Genomic DNA, 13,151 nt, shown 5'->3' with positions numbered 1-13,151 from the left:
TCTGTAAGAGTTTGTAATAAACTGTGGTAATTGCTTTTGAAAGGTCGATCTCACCTGTAACATTGTCTCTGCCTGGTATATTCTTTGCAGGGAGATTTTAAACTGCTGTTTCAATTTCTTGAATAGTTATTGTACTATTCAAGTTCTCTACTTCTTTTGAAATCAGTTTTGGTAGGTTTTTTTTTTAATTTTTAGACATTTGTTATTTCTGACTTCAAATTTATTGGTGTGAAACTATTGGTAATATTTTCTTATTATCTTTTGAGTCTCAGTTTTACTTGCAATTTTGTCCTTTTTTATTCTTAATGTGTTTTATTTGTGCCTTATCTCTTTTTCCCCCTGACAAGTTTTGTCAGAGGTTTGTCTGTTGTGCTAGTCAACAAACCAGTGTTTGGATTTGTTGAACCTCTTATGGTATATTTGTATTCTATTTTATTATTCCTGCTTCCATCCTGGGATAGCCCATTGCTTTTATAATATTAGTTCTAAATATTTGTTAAGTTTATTTTGATTTGTTCTTTCACTCATGAAATATTTAGAAGTAGTGTTTTTAATTTCCAAATATGTGAGGATTTTTCATTTACATTTTTATTATTATAATTTAAGCATGTGGTAGTTGGATAATATATCTATATGATTATTTAGAATTTATTGAGATTTTTATGATCTACTATATTGGCAGTTTTTGTAAATGTTCTATGTGTGCTTTAAGAGAATGGCTAATTTTTAATTATTGGATGGAAATATTTACATTTGTTCATTGGATCCAGCTGGTTAATTTTATTGTTCAGTCTTCTGGTTATCTCTGTCTTCACTGGCTTTGTATCTGCATGGCCTGCCAATAATAAATGTGTAGATTTGTTAATTTCTCTCAGAGATATTATTGCTTTTTATTTTATATGTCATCGAGGACATTTTATTAGATTTGCATGTGATTAGAATTGTTGTCTTCTTCATAAATTAAATCTTGAATCACTGTGTGGTGGGTTTCTCTCCATGACAATACTTTAGGCCTGACAGTCTATGTATGTATTTTATTTTACTAAAGCTATATCAGCTTGTTTATAGCTGTAGTAAAACTTCAATCTATTTTCATTGTTTGACTTTATAAACTTTTTTGTGTGTTCTTATCCTTTAGATAAGTCTGTTATAACAGTGCATAGCTGTTACTTTGTTTTTTTTTCCTTAAATCAAATTTGACCATCTCTGACTTTTACCTGGTAACTCACCAGTTATTCTAGTTACCTGTATTGTGATTATTAACATATTGGGACTTGTTTCTACAATCTTTTATCTGCCATACTTTTTATATGTGTTTTTTTTTCTCCTTTTTGGCTTTTAAATAAATGATTCCTCCGTCTCCCTAAGAAGATAAGAACTTTAACACACGTGTAGGCCCTTGATTTTGCCAACCCACTTATTGTTGATATTTTCTAGAATTTTCTTGTGTGTTATCACAAATAGTCTCCCCGTGTCTCTCGTAAGCACACTGTCTTTTAACATAACAACAAACTTTACTGAGGTGTTTGATTGCCCATAATTGTTGCATCTTCTAAATCTGTTTTTCATCTTGTTTATTTCCCCTAACAGTTTTTCAGTGTGGGTCTAATGGGGAATCTAATTTTGATAATAAATCTAATTAAATCTGGCAAGCCAGGTAGTTTTTATGATGTTGTAAAGTAGCAGTAGTTTGATAATGTTATTTGAATGCTTACAAAATTTTAGGTTCAAGGTTCATTCCTTTATTATGTTTCCCTGCATTGTCTCCTCCAGCCAGTGTGCTATTGGGAAAAGTCTATCCATCCGCTTCTTGCCCTTGGCAAGTGGTATGTTCTTTTTTACTGGAAGTTATTAGAGTGTCTTCTTTGTATCTGACTTTCTTAATTTTTACTAGACTATGTCTAACATAGGCTTTTCCTCATCCATTCAGTTGACATTGAAATTGTTCTTTTAATGCTAGGCAGTTTGTTTTAAAGTTCGGGGGAAAGTTCTCCATTGTTTCTTCAGGTATTTTCTTCTCTCCATTTTAATTTTTTTCCTGGAACCTGTATTATCTAGATGTTGCCTCTTCTACTTATAACCTCCACAGTTCTTAAATTATATTTTGATTTCTTAATCTCTCCTTTTTGACCTGGGAGAACTCTTTCATGCTACCTCCTACTTCACTAATTTCTCCTCTGTCTATATTACTGTTCATCTTATTTCTTGTGTTCTTTATTTTGCAATCATATTTTTACTTAGCATTTTCCCTTGTTTTTTTAAATGAAAATGTTTGTTTTATATTGTAAACATCCTTTATTTTTACTGTGTTTATCATGTTTATTTTGCATACCTGATATATCTGTTTTAATGATTTTTCTTCTATTGTTCGTATTTTAGATATATTTTTCTGGGGGGCACTAGTTGTACTTCTCCAGGGTGTCCTTAGTTTAGCCTGCAAGTTTGTTCCCCTAAAATATTAGCTCTTTTGTATGGCACTGGAAACATTTGATATACATCCCAATTCTCAAGAAAGAAGATGCCAAGGAGTGCAGTAACTATGGGACCCTTGCTCTAATTTCCCTCGCAAGTCAAGTGGTGCTCAAGGTGATTTGCCAAAGCTTCTACCTCCTGTGGAGCAAGAAATGCCTGATGTTTAAGCGGGGTTTGGAAAAGGAAGAGGCACTGGAGGTCTAATTGCAAACATATGCTGGGTACGGGAAAGCTCCAGACAATTTCAGGAGAAGGTCAGTCTGTATTTTACAGACTTTTCATAAAACCTTCAGTAAAGCCTTCAACTGCTTTACCGGGTCATGAAAAGCCATGGGTTGCTCTGAAAGAAATGGGTGTGCCCTAGCACTTGATTGTCCTGAAGTGTAATCTGTGTTGTGGATAGGAAGCCACTGTCAGGACAGAATATGGAGAGACAGAATAGTTTCCTATAGGCAAAGGTGCATTTTATCTCCCTATTTGTTTAATCTGTATACAGGACATACCATACAAAAAATCTGGGATACACTCATAAGAAGGAATAAAAATTAGTGGAAGAAATATCAGTAAGTTAAGAAATGCAGATGACACCATCTTACTTGCAATGATTTGAAACAACTTCTGATGAATTTGAAAGAAGGAAGTGCCAAAGCAGGACTTTGTGTGAACATCACGAAGACCACAATGACTGCAGAATAAATATACAGCTTTAACAATTTCCATGTTTTTATTGTCTACCTTAAAGATTTTGCTTACTTTGTTTCAGTAGCAGTTCAAATGGAGACTGCAGCCAAGAAATCAAGAGAAGGCTGAGACTCAGAAGGGCAATAGAAGAATTGGGAAAGATTTTCAAGGGCATGCGAAGATGTGTCATTAGACGCCAAGGCTAAGATCATCCATACACTGATATTCCCAGTTACTGTGTATGGATGTGAAAGTTGGACAGTGAAGAAGGCTGATAGGAAAAAAATGGTTCATTTGACATATGGTGTTGAAGAGCTTTACAGATATCCTGGGCTACCAGAAAGATGAATAAGTGGGGGTACTAGAACAAATAACCCTAAAACATCACTAGAGGCAAAATTGATAACACTGAAGCTGTTCTACTTCTAGTATATCATGAGAAGAAGGGTTCTTTGGAAAAGACAATAAAGCTGGGAATAGAAGGTAGCAGGAAAAGACCAAATATGAGATAAACTGACTGCATGACAGAAGCCATAGGCAGGAGTCTACAGGAGCTGAGCAGGGCTGTTGAGGACAGGCCACGTGGACATCACTCATTCACAGGGTCATCAGGAGTCGGAGTTGACTCAGTGGCACGTAACAAACATAACTCTGCTTAATGGAAAAAGGATTGATGCCAGGTTTTAGTCTTTAACAGGTGTAGGGAGCTCAAGACCTCAGAATATCACAGTTATTCACTCATGTTTGCCTCCCCACCAAATGACCAGCCTTGCCATGTAAGACTGCATGGGGTGCTATTTATTTTGCTTATGATGAGAATGGCACTTCCTGAATGTATATAATATGGCAGTCTTTTAGGTCTTCACCTTCAAACCCTCAGGGAGAAGCAGGTTTGGAAGGAGACAGTCACCCTTGATTTTAATCCACCAGTCCTGAGGCTTTGGGAGGGTGGAGGAATGAATGCAGGAGGTTGTCAATTCCCTTCCTGTTGTCTTCAACTGCTCTTCCAGCAAAGCTCAGCAACTCCCGAGTTTACCACCAGTGGATTTGTGAGCCACTGATTTCTTCAGTGAAGGGATGAGCAGTGATTGTTCTGAGGCATCAAGGGGTGAGGGCAAGAAGAAAGTTGACTTGTTCACTTATTTTTAACGCCTGCATTCTCTGCCAGCCACCTGCAACCCCATGCTACAGCTCCCCTCCCCCATACCAGTTCAAAAGGCTTATCCATCTTCCTATGAGTTTCTCAAGATTTTCTTTTATTAATGTCCTGGATTCTGTGTTTCTATGGACTCTCCCTCAATGGAGGGCACCAGCAACTACTGCTAATTTCCCTTGTTGGCAGAGCCCTAGAGTAAAGCTTTTTGGTTTTTTTGTTAGTTTAAAACAACTTTTATGTTTAAAATTTTATTTTCTTATTACAAAAGTAATACATGTTTATTTCAGATAAGCAAAAAATATATAACTTTTTCAATAGTAACCATTGTCAACATACTGGGTTTTTTTCCTGCATTTAGTTTTTAACTACTGGTTTTGTTTTGTTCTTTACTTTTTTTTTCTTGATTACAGTTTACATTCAATATTATTTTATGTTTTAAGCATACAGCATAGTGGTTGGAAAGTTATATAATTTACAACGTTACTCTCCCAATAATTCTAGTACCCATCTGCCACCATACATAGTTATTACAATATTACTGACTGTATTCCTGGTGCTGTACTTTACATCCCCATGACTGTTCTGTAACTGCCGATTTGTGCTCTTGAGCTCACCTTTTTCACCCAGACTCTAACCTCCCTCCCATCTGGCAAACCTCAGTTTGTTTTCTGTATCTATTAGTCTGTTTCTGTTTTGTTCATTTATTTTGTTTTTTAGATTCCATATTTAAGTGAAATCATGTTAGCTAATTTTAATCTGTTCTCTGCACTTACTATAGCATGTTTCTCTCTCTACATTCTAACATATTATTCAGACTTATTTTTGATTGCATAACATTCCATCATCTAGAGGTGTCCAACCCACAGCCCATGGGCCTCATGAGGTCCAGGATGGCTATGAATGCGGCCTAATACAAAATTGTAAATTTACTTAAAACCTTTTTTTTTTTGCTCATCAGTTTTGTTAGTGTTTGTGTATTTAATGTGTGGCCCAGGGCAACTCTTCTTCTTCTAGTGTGGCCCAGAGACACCAAAAGGTTGGACGCCCCTAGAATATGGCCAGTTTTCTATTGTTGGGTCAGAATGATTTCCCACTGCCTTTTATTATGCATTCCTCTCTCATAAACATCCTTGCAAGTAAGTATTGTTTACATCCATGATTATTTCCTTAGGTAGACTTTTAGAATTGAAACTTGAGATCAAAGGCTTTATAAAGTACCATACATAACTTCTCTCTAGAGAGGTCACACAGTATTAGTCCTATACCATGAGCACGGGCACCTCTGCACACCCCTACCTGAACTGATGGTTCGATTTGTGATCTTCCAATGCCTTTTTCTCAGGCTTTCTTCCAGTCTTCACTTGGGCACTTCACCCCTGGTGTCTGCTCTTCTGCAGAACCAAGCTGATTCTTCACCAAGATTCATGCATTCGTATGGTTTGCAATGAGTTTTATCTCTAGACAAGTAAATGTAAAAATCAAACAGAATAATACTACTGATCAAAGATAACCATCATGGACGTTTTGACACAGTATCTTTTCTCTAGACTTTATTGGATTTAAATGTGAACAGGTATTTTTTGTTGTTCGTTCTTGTTCTTTTGTGTTCAGCCTGGGAGAATTCCTTGCTCAGCATTACAACTTGCTCGTTTGCTCTTCATACGTGTCCGTGCTTTTTCTCATCAAGTTTTCTTTCTATAATTATATATTTTATAACTTTCTATACATCTTGATATTTCCATAACTATATAGATTTTATAACTTTCCATAAAGAATATTTCTTCCTATAACCATATATATTTTATTTTCTAGAGTTCTAATTAGTTCTTTTTCTCATTTCAGAATTTAATATTTAAACCATAGAGAATGTTAACTCTGATATTTTGTACTGAGATATAATTGGCATATAACATTGTGTTAGTTGCAGGTATATAATATAGTGAATCGATATTTGTATGTATGGCAAAACGATCACCACAATAAATGTGGTTAATGGGCCTCACCACACTTAGTTATACATGTTTTTTCTTGTGATGAGACTGTTTAAGATCTTTAGCAACTTTCAAATATACAATAGAGTATTATTAACTAGTCACCATGCTGTATATTACATCCCCAGGAATGATTTACAACTGGACATTTATACCTTTTGACTGCCTTTTACCCATTTTACTCAGCCCCACCACCCACCTCTGGCAATCACAAATCTGTTTTTTGTATCTGTGATTTTTTTAAAAAATTTTACTTATAAATGAGAGAATACTGTATTTTTCTTTCTCTGATTTATTTCACTAAGTATATTGCCTTCAAGGTCTATCCTTGTCACAAATGGCTGAGTTTATGTGATTGAATATTCCTTGTGTTAGTCTATGTGTGACATTTTCTTTACCCATTCATCTAGTGATGGACAGTTAGGTGGCTTCCATGTCTTGGCTTTTTTTAAATAATGCTGTAATGAACAGCATTTGATGTAGTCTAGCTTGTTTATTTTTTCTCTTGTTGCCTTTGCTTTTGGTATCAGATCCAACTCATCACCAAGACCAATATCAAGAAGTTTATCACCTGTTTTTCTTCTAGGAGTTTTATCATTTCATATGAAGTCCTTGTTCCATTTTGAGTGGATTTTTTGTATGGTGTAATATAGTGGTCCAGTTTTATTCTTTTGCATGTGGCTGTGCAGTTTTCCCAACCTCGTTTATTGAATAGACTGTCCTTTTCCCATTGTATATTCTTGGCTCCTGTTCCTTAAATTAATTGAACATTTATGTGTAAGTTTATTTCTGGGCTCTTGATTCTGTTCCATTGATCTATGTATATGTTTTTATGCCAGTACCATACTGTTTTGATTACTATAGCTTTGCAACATAAGTTGAAATCAGCAACCATGATGCCTCCAGCTTTGTTCTTCTTTCTCAAGATCATTTTGGCTATGTGGAGTCTTTCATGGGTCCACACAAATTTTAGCATTTTTTGTTATATTTCTGTGAAAAATACCATTGGAATTTTGATAGAGGTTGCATTGAATCTGTAGATTGCCTTAAGTAGTATGAACATTTTCAAAATACTGATTCTTTCAGTATATGAGCACAGAATATCTTGCCACTTATTTGTGTCTTTTCCAATTTCTTTTATCAGTGTCTCAGAATTTTCAGTGCACAGGTCTTTCACCTGCTTGGTTCAGTTGATTCCTATGTATTTTATTATTTTCAATGCAATTGTAAGTGGGGCTGTTTTCCTAATTGTTTTGTTTCTGTTAGTTATTAGTGTATAGGAAACAGATTGTTGAATATTGACTTTGTATCCTGCAACTTCACTTAATTTGTTTGTTCTGACAGTTTTTAGGTGGACTCTTTAGGGCTTTCTATGTTTTATATTATGTCATCTGCAAACAGTGACAGTTTTACTTTTTCCTTTCTGATTTAGATGACTTTTATTTATTTTTCTTGCCTAATTGTTCTGGCTAAGACTTCTAATACTGTGTTGAATAGAAGTGGTGAGAGTGGGCATCCTTATCTTGTTCCCAATCTCAGAGAAAAAGCTTTGCACTTTTCACCATTGAGTATGATGTTCAAGGTGGGCTTATTATATATGGCCTTTATTATGTTGAGCAACATTCCTTTTATATCCTTTTGGTGAGAGTTTTTATCTTGAATATATGATGAATTTTGTTGAGTGTTTTTTCTGTATGTATTGAGATGACTATAAGTTTCTTGTCTTTCATTTTATTAATGGTGGTATATCACATTGATTGATTTGTGGATGTTAAATTATCCTTGTATCCCTGGAATAAATCCCACTTGATCTTGGTGTATTACCTTTTAATGTATTATTGAATTTGGTTTGCTAGTATTTGTTGAGGACTTTTGTACCTATATTCATCTAACTCAGAATTTTAAAAGAATCATCTTCTTTTATCTCTCTTACTTGTTCTTCCTTCATTTCTCTATTTACGGAATTTATCTTTCTTTCTCAGTATTGTCTTTAAATGTTTGTTGATTCCGTGCTATACTGGCCTGGCTGTCACTGCTGTTTCTGCTTATGCTAGTTGCCCCTGAGGTTGTGGATAGGGACGTGAGGTCTTGCCAGGTTTCTGGGCTTCAGGGCTCCCATGTCTCCTGAGTATCAGCAGCTTACTCAAGGCTTCCCCCACCCACTTTGGCTAGCTTAAGCACTCTATTTTGGGGGTAAAGGCTGCTGCCTTCTTCCTGCTCCTGGGAATGAGAAGAAGGCCAACTTGCCCAACTTATCCAGCTATAATTCCATAGAAAGGCAACCTCCTTAACATAACCAAGGACGCTTCCACTCTCTGTCCATGTGACTGCTAAGCATGGTGCATGCTAGTCACTCTCCCACTTTGTACAGAACCTTCTTCTGTGTGTGCTTTGGGCTGTGGTCTCCTCATTTCATCTTATCTCCCTCTGCTTTCTATCTTCCAGTATTTCTCCACTTTTCTGGGCCATTGAAGACATTCTTTCTTGACTTGCAATACTATTGTGGTTTTTAAAAATTAATTATTTTATTTATTTTTTTAAAGATTTTACTTATTTATTTTTAGAGAGAGAGGGGAAAGGAGGGAGAAAGAGATGGAGAGAAACATTAATGTGTGGTTGCCTCTCGGGCGCCCCCTCCTGGGGGTTTGGCCTACAATCCAGGCATGTGCCCTGACTGGGAATCGAATGGGTGACCCTTTGGTTCACAGGCTGGCAATCAATCCACTGAACCACACCAGCCAGGGCTAATTATTTACAGGAGAAGGGAAGGAGAAAAAGAGGGAGAGAAACATTCAATGTGTGAGATAACATTGATCAGTTACTTTTTGAACACCCTCAAGTGGGGACCTGGCCCACAACCCAGGCATGTGACCTGAGTGGAATCAAACTGGTAACCTTTCAGTCTGTGGGACAATGCCTAACCCACTGAGCTACACCAGTCAGGGCAGGTTTGTTTTTTTAATCCTGTTATTTCTAGAAATTTTTGGTGGATTGGAGGAGTCAGTTTAGGGTATAATCCAAACCAGAGTATCAGGACCTGTGAGTTAATTATTAAGAGCATAGTTCTGGGGTCAAATACACATGACTTTTATTCTCAAAGCTTCCTCTTACTAGCTGTGTGACTTGAAGCAATTTTCTCAATCTCTCTGAGCCTCTCTTTCCTTATCTAGTAAATGGGGATCATTATTATTGTGACTCTTCAATGAGCTCATGCACAGAAAGCCCTAAGCAGAGCCTCTAGCAGAGTGAACACTCAGTATTTAATTTTTTTATGTTATTTTTATCATTGTTTTTATTCTCATGTTTCTTACTAAACTAGCCTTATAAGTTGAGATCCACAGAAAGTTCCTTTTCCATGCATCTTATGTGGACTCAGCCCTTCCCCTGGCCTCGCCAAAAACAAGGAGGCTGACACTTCCTCCTCTTCTTTCTACAGCCCAGCTCCATCAGCTGGAGGGGCTGAGGACCATCGGTGTCACCACCAACGGCATCAACCTAGCCCGGCTGCTGCCTCAGCTTCAGAAAGCGGGTCTCAGTGCCATCAACATCAGCCTGGACACACTGGTGCCAGCCAAGTTTGAGTTCATCGTCCGCAGGAAAGGTGATCATATGCAACTCACAGTGGAGGGTGTCCGTCCAAGGTGTCCATAATTGAGAGCTGTGGCTGGGGCTATGATGAGAGGCCTAGTATCTCGCTCTTGGTATCTGGGCAATAGATAAGCCTAGGCTTCACCCCTCACCTGGACCAAATGTCCCTCGCCTTTGTAGCCACATCCCTAGGGACTTTTGGGGATCAGATGCTAAGAGCTATGGTGGCCAACCTCCCCTAGCCATGCCTTTCCTCCTACCCCAGTTTGTCCAGGACTAAGAGTGTTTCAAGAACTCAAGACTTTCTGTTTTAAAACAAGATAGTCCTTGGCACACTGGGATGAGTTGGTTACCATATAATGAGCTCTGAAGAAATGTGGGGCCACCCAGGGTACAAGCAGCTGTTCTGAGGTGCCTGCACTGACAGGTGGGGGCCCCCGGCAGTCCCTAGTGGTGCTCTCTGTGCCCATCCTGGATATAAGCCTCTCCCTTCACCCCCTGCACAGGCACTTCCTCAGCCTCCTCCCTGGGCTTCCTCAGGGAAGGTGGGGCTGAGAAGGTAGACTGGCCAGAGCCCTGGGTCTCATTAGGCCACCACCCACTCACATCTCTTGGGTCTTGGGTCTCATGTTGGGGCAGAGGTTCTTGCCTCACAGTGTGACTCCCTGTTCACACCCCTCCATGTGCTGAGGAAGTACTTGGGAGTCCTTGCCCTCTGCAAAGGGCTGCTCCAGGCACCGAGGGGATATTGACATTGCCCTGTAGGACAGGCTACTAAGGTACAAAAGGTGCAATGCCACTAGATTTAATTGTCTAGTGGTGTCAATTAAAGTACCACAGAGAGGGAGAGAGAACTCCTAGCTGGGGGAGACCTAGAGGGCTTCAAAGAGGAGTCATGAACACTGGGCCTTGAGGAACTGGGCAGGGGGACAGGGATTCAGATCCAGCGAGCTTACTCTGAGGGAGAATCTCAGCTGGGAACCAGCCAGGGCTCTGAGGTAGGAAGTAGAAGTGTGTCTGTGGGCTTTACCCTCCCCACCCCCACACACATCTATATCCCTCACATCCCCCCACCCCATCTCTGTGTCTCCTTTCCTAGAATGAGGATTGGAGACTGTGTGCCCTACCATTGGATCTTCCTCCCTATTCAGATTCCTGTGCCTGCTGCTTCCTATTGGAGGGGAGAGTGCTTTACAGAGGAAAGAAGTTCTAGATTATCCTAACCACATTTTGTATGAAAGCTGCACATTCCTCCCTGGGCCATCCAGAAATGCTGCAAGGACACCGGGGAGGCCATCCCCAGGCCACCTTCCCTCAGCATGATGTCCTGGCTGGGAAACACACACGATCACCAAACTCTGAAGCATCAGTAAATGCTCAAATGTTTGGATATAGGAGTGAGCTGAGATGAGCCAGGGTAAAGACAAGCCAGCCTGGGGTTAAGCACAAAGATAGGTGAAAACCACATGCATAGGAAATGCTCACCAGCCCTGGCCCAACTCCCGTGCACAGTAAGTGCTTGTTGGGAATATGCAGATTGTATGAACAGACGAGCTGTTGAGGAGAAAGCCTTGATAAGGGAGTCAGGAAACCTGCATTCTGAGAGATGTGTCGTAAGGCTGCCAGCAGAACACTGCTTCTCTCTGGGGCCTCGGGTTCCTCCTGTAGACCAAGAGGGCTCACACACTGCATGCAGCCCAGGGGCCAAATCAGGTCCCTGCCTGCTTTTTAACAGCCTGCGAATGAAGCATGGATTTTGCAAGTAACATTTGCAATCAGTTTTAATGATAGGGAACATTAACTTAACTATGAACCCAAATCAAGCAAAATATTATCCCTGTAAAAGTAATTCATTCTTCCATTCCATATGCAGACCCATCTTACAAAAATATACTCAATTATTATTATATTCTGAGTTTTGTCAATAAAATCTTTATGAATAAAATTCCATAATATCCTCAACTTTGCCACTTGGCCTGCAAAACCTAAAATATTTACAGTCTGGCCCTTTACAGAAAACGCTTGCCAGTCCCCGGACTCAGTGGTCTCTGAGACTCCTTGCAGCTCTGGTGCTTCCTTTCCCCATGGGTGTGAGGGGGTCCAGGAGAGGGAGGAGGTTCCTGGACTGTTTCTCTTGCTCCCCGCAGGTTTCCACAAGGTCATGGAGGGTATCCACAAGGCCATCGAGCTGGGCTACAGTCCTGTGAAGGTGAGGACATGCCACTGCTACTGGCCCTTGGCTTCCTGTCCCCTCCACCCTGGCTTGGCCTTTCGCTGTCAGCTCCCAGCCCGTGTCAGCTCCACGTCCCCCTACCACACCTCCTTATCCACTGTACCCAGCTCTGCCCCTCACCCCACAAGGGAGGGGGGAAATGTGGCCCCATGGAATCCCCCAATCCAAAGAGCCCTGTAGGGTAAAGCAAGGATTGGGACCTCCAGTGGAGAGACAAGGCAAGTTCTGGATCCCCAAAGGTCATCCCTGCAAAACCTGGGGAACAGCCCTCATGGTCCCTTTGTCCCTGGGCAGGTGAACTGTGTGGTGATGCGAGGCCTGAATGAAGACGAGCTCCTGGACTTTGTGGCCTTGACTGAGGGCCTCCCCCTGGATGTGCGCTTCATAGAGTACATGCCCTTTGATGGTCAGTGATGTGGGGTTGGGGAGGGGAGAGGAGGCTGGGCCAGTCAGCAGAGCATGGGGACCCTGGGAAGGGTGGAGTGGGCCAGTGAGGTCTGGCTCGCACAGTGGGTGCTGCTGACCTCAAACTGTGCTGTGTATGTAGAAATGTCTACAGGGATGGTGGGGAGGGGCCCAGGCAGGTGCTAAGACTAGGGCTACAATGGGGCATCAGAGGCTTTTCAGTGATGAGCTTTTAGGCAGGGCCACCTGACCTCAATTCTGAGAGAACTGATTCCTGGGCTGTGTGGAAGGCTGGGCCCGAAGCCCCTGTGCTCCTATAGCACTGTGACTCAGGAGCCTCCAACCCCAATACAGGCAACAAATGGAACTTCAAGAAGATGGTCAGCTACAAAGAGATGCTGGACACCCTCCAGCAGCAGTGGCCAGAGCTGGAGAAGCTGCCTGAGGAGGAATCCAGCACAGCCAAGGTTGGGGGGCAGCCTGGGGGCTAGGTGGGGAGGAAGGTCGTGCCTCCACCCTGGGACGGGAGAGCTGGCAGGGGCCATACTGAGGTTGATTGCAGTGATTCAGGACAGTACCATTTAGCAGGAAGCATGTCAGTACTGTCACAGCAGCCTCCCTTCTC

The 13,151-nt window shown here is 40.7% G+C and overlaps 1 protein-coding gene across 2 annotated transcripts in view; it reads left to right on the top strand.

Annotated features, from left to right (window-relative positions):
• The window catches only part of MOCS1 (molybdenum cofactor synthesis 1), a 38,117-nt gene that overhangs the window by 17,823 nt on the left and 7,143 nt on the right, over positions 1-13,151 (top strand). For both annotated transcript variants that reach the window (XM_045843675.1, XM_045843676.1), the window contains exons 4-7: positions 9,737-9,901; positions 12,036-12,097; positions 12,416-12,527; positions 12,881-12,993. In XM_045843675.1, the coding sequence (XP_045699631.1) occupies positions 9,737-9,901; positions 12,036-12,097; positions 12,416-12,527; positions 12,881-12,993 (452 nt within the window). The remainder of the gene's footprint in view (positions 1-9,736; positions 9,902-12,035; positions 12,098-12,415; positions 12,528-12,880; positions 12,994-13,151) is intronic.

This window comes from Phyllostomus hastatus, unplaced genomic scaffold (genome assembly GCF_019186645.2).
Source record: "Phyllostomus hastatus isolate PE091 unplaced genomic scaffold, TTU_PhHast_1.1 phas_contig_40, whole genome shotgun sequence".
Classification (NCBI taxonomy): Eukaryota; Metazoa; Chordata; class Mammalia; order Chiroptera; family Phyllostomidae; genus Phyllostomus; species Phyllostomus hastatus.
This window is presented reverse-complemented; position numbering and strand designations above follow the sequence as displayed.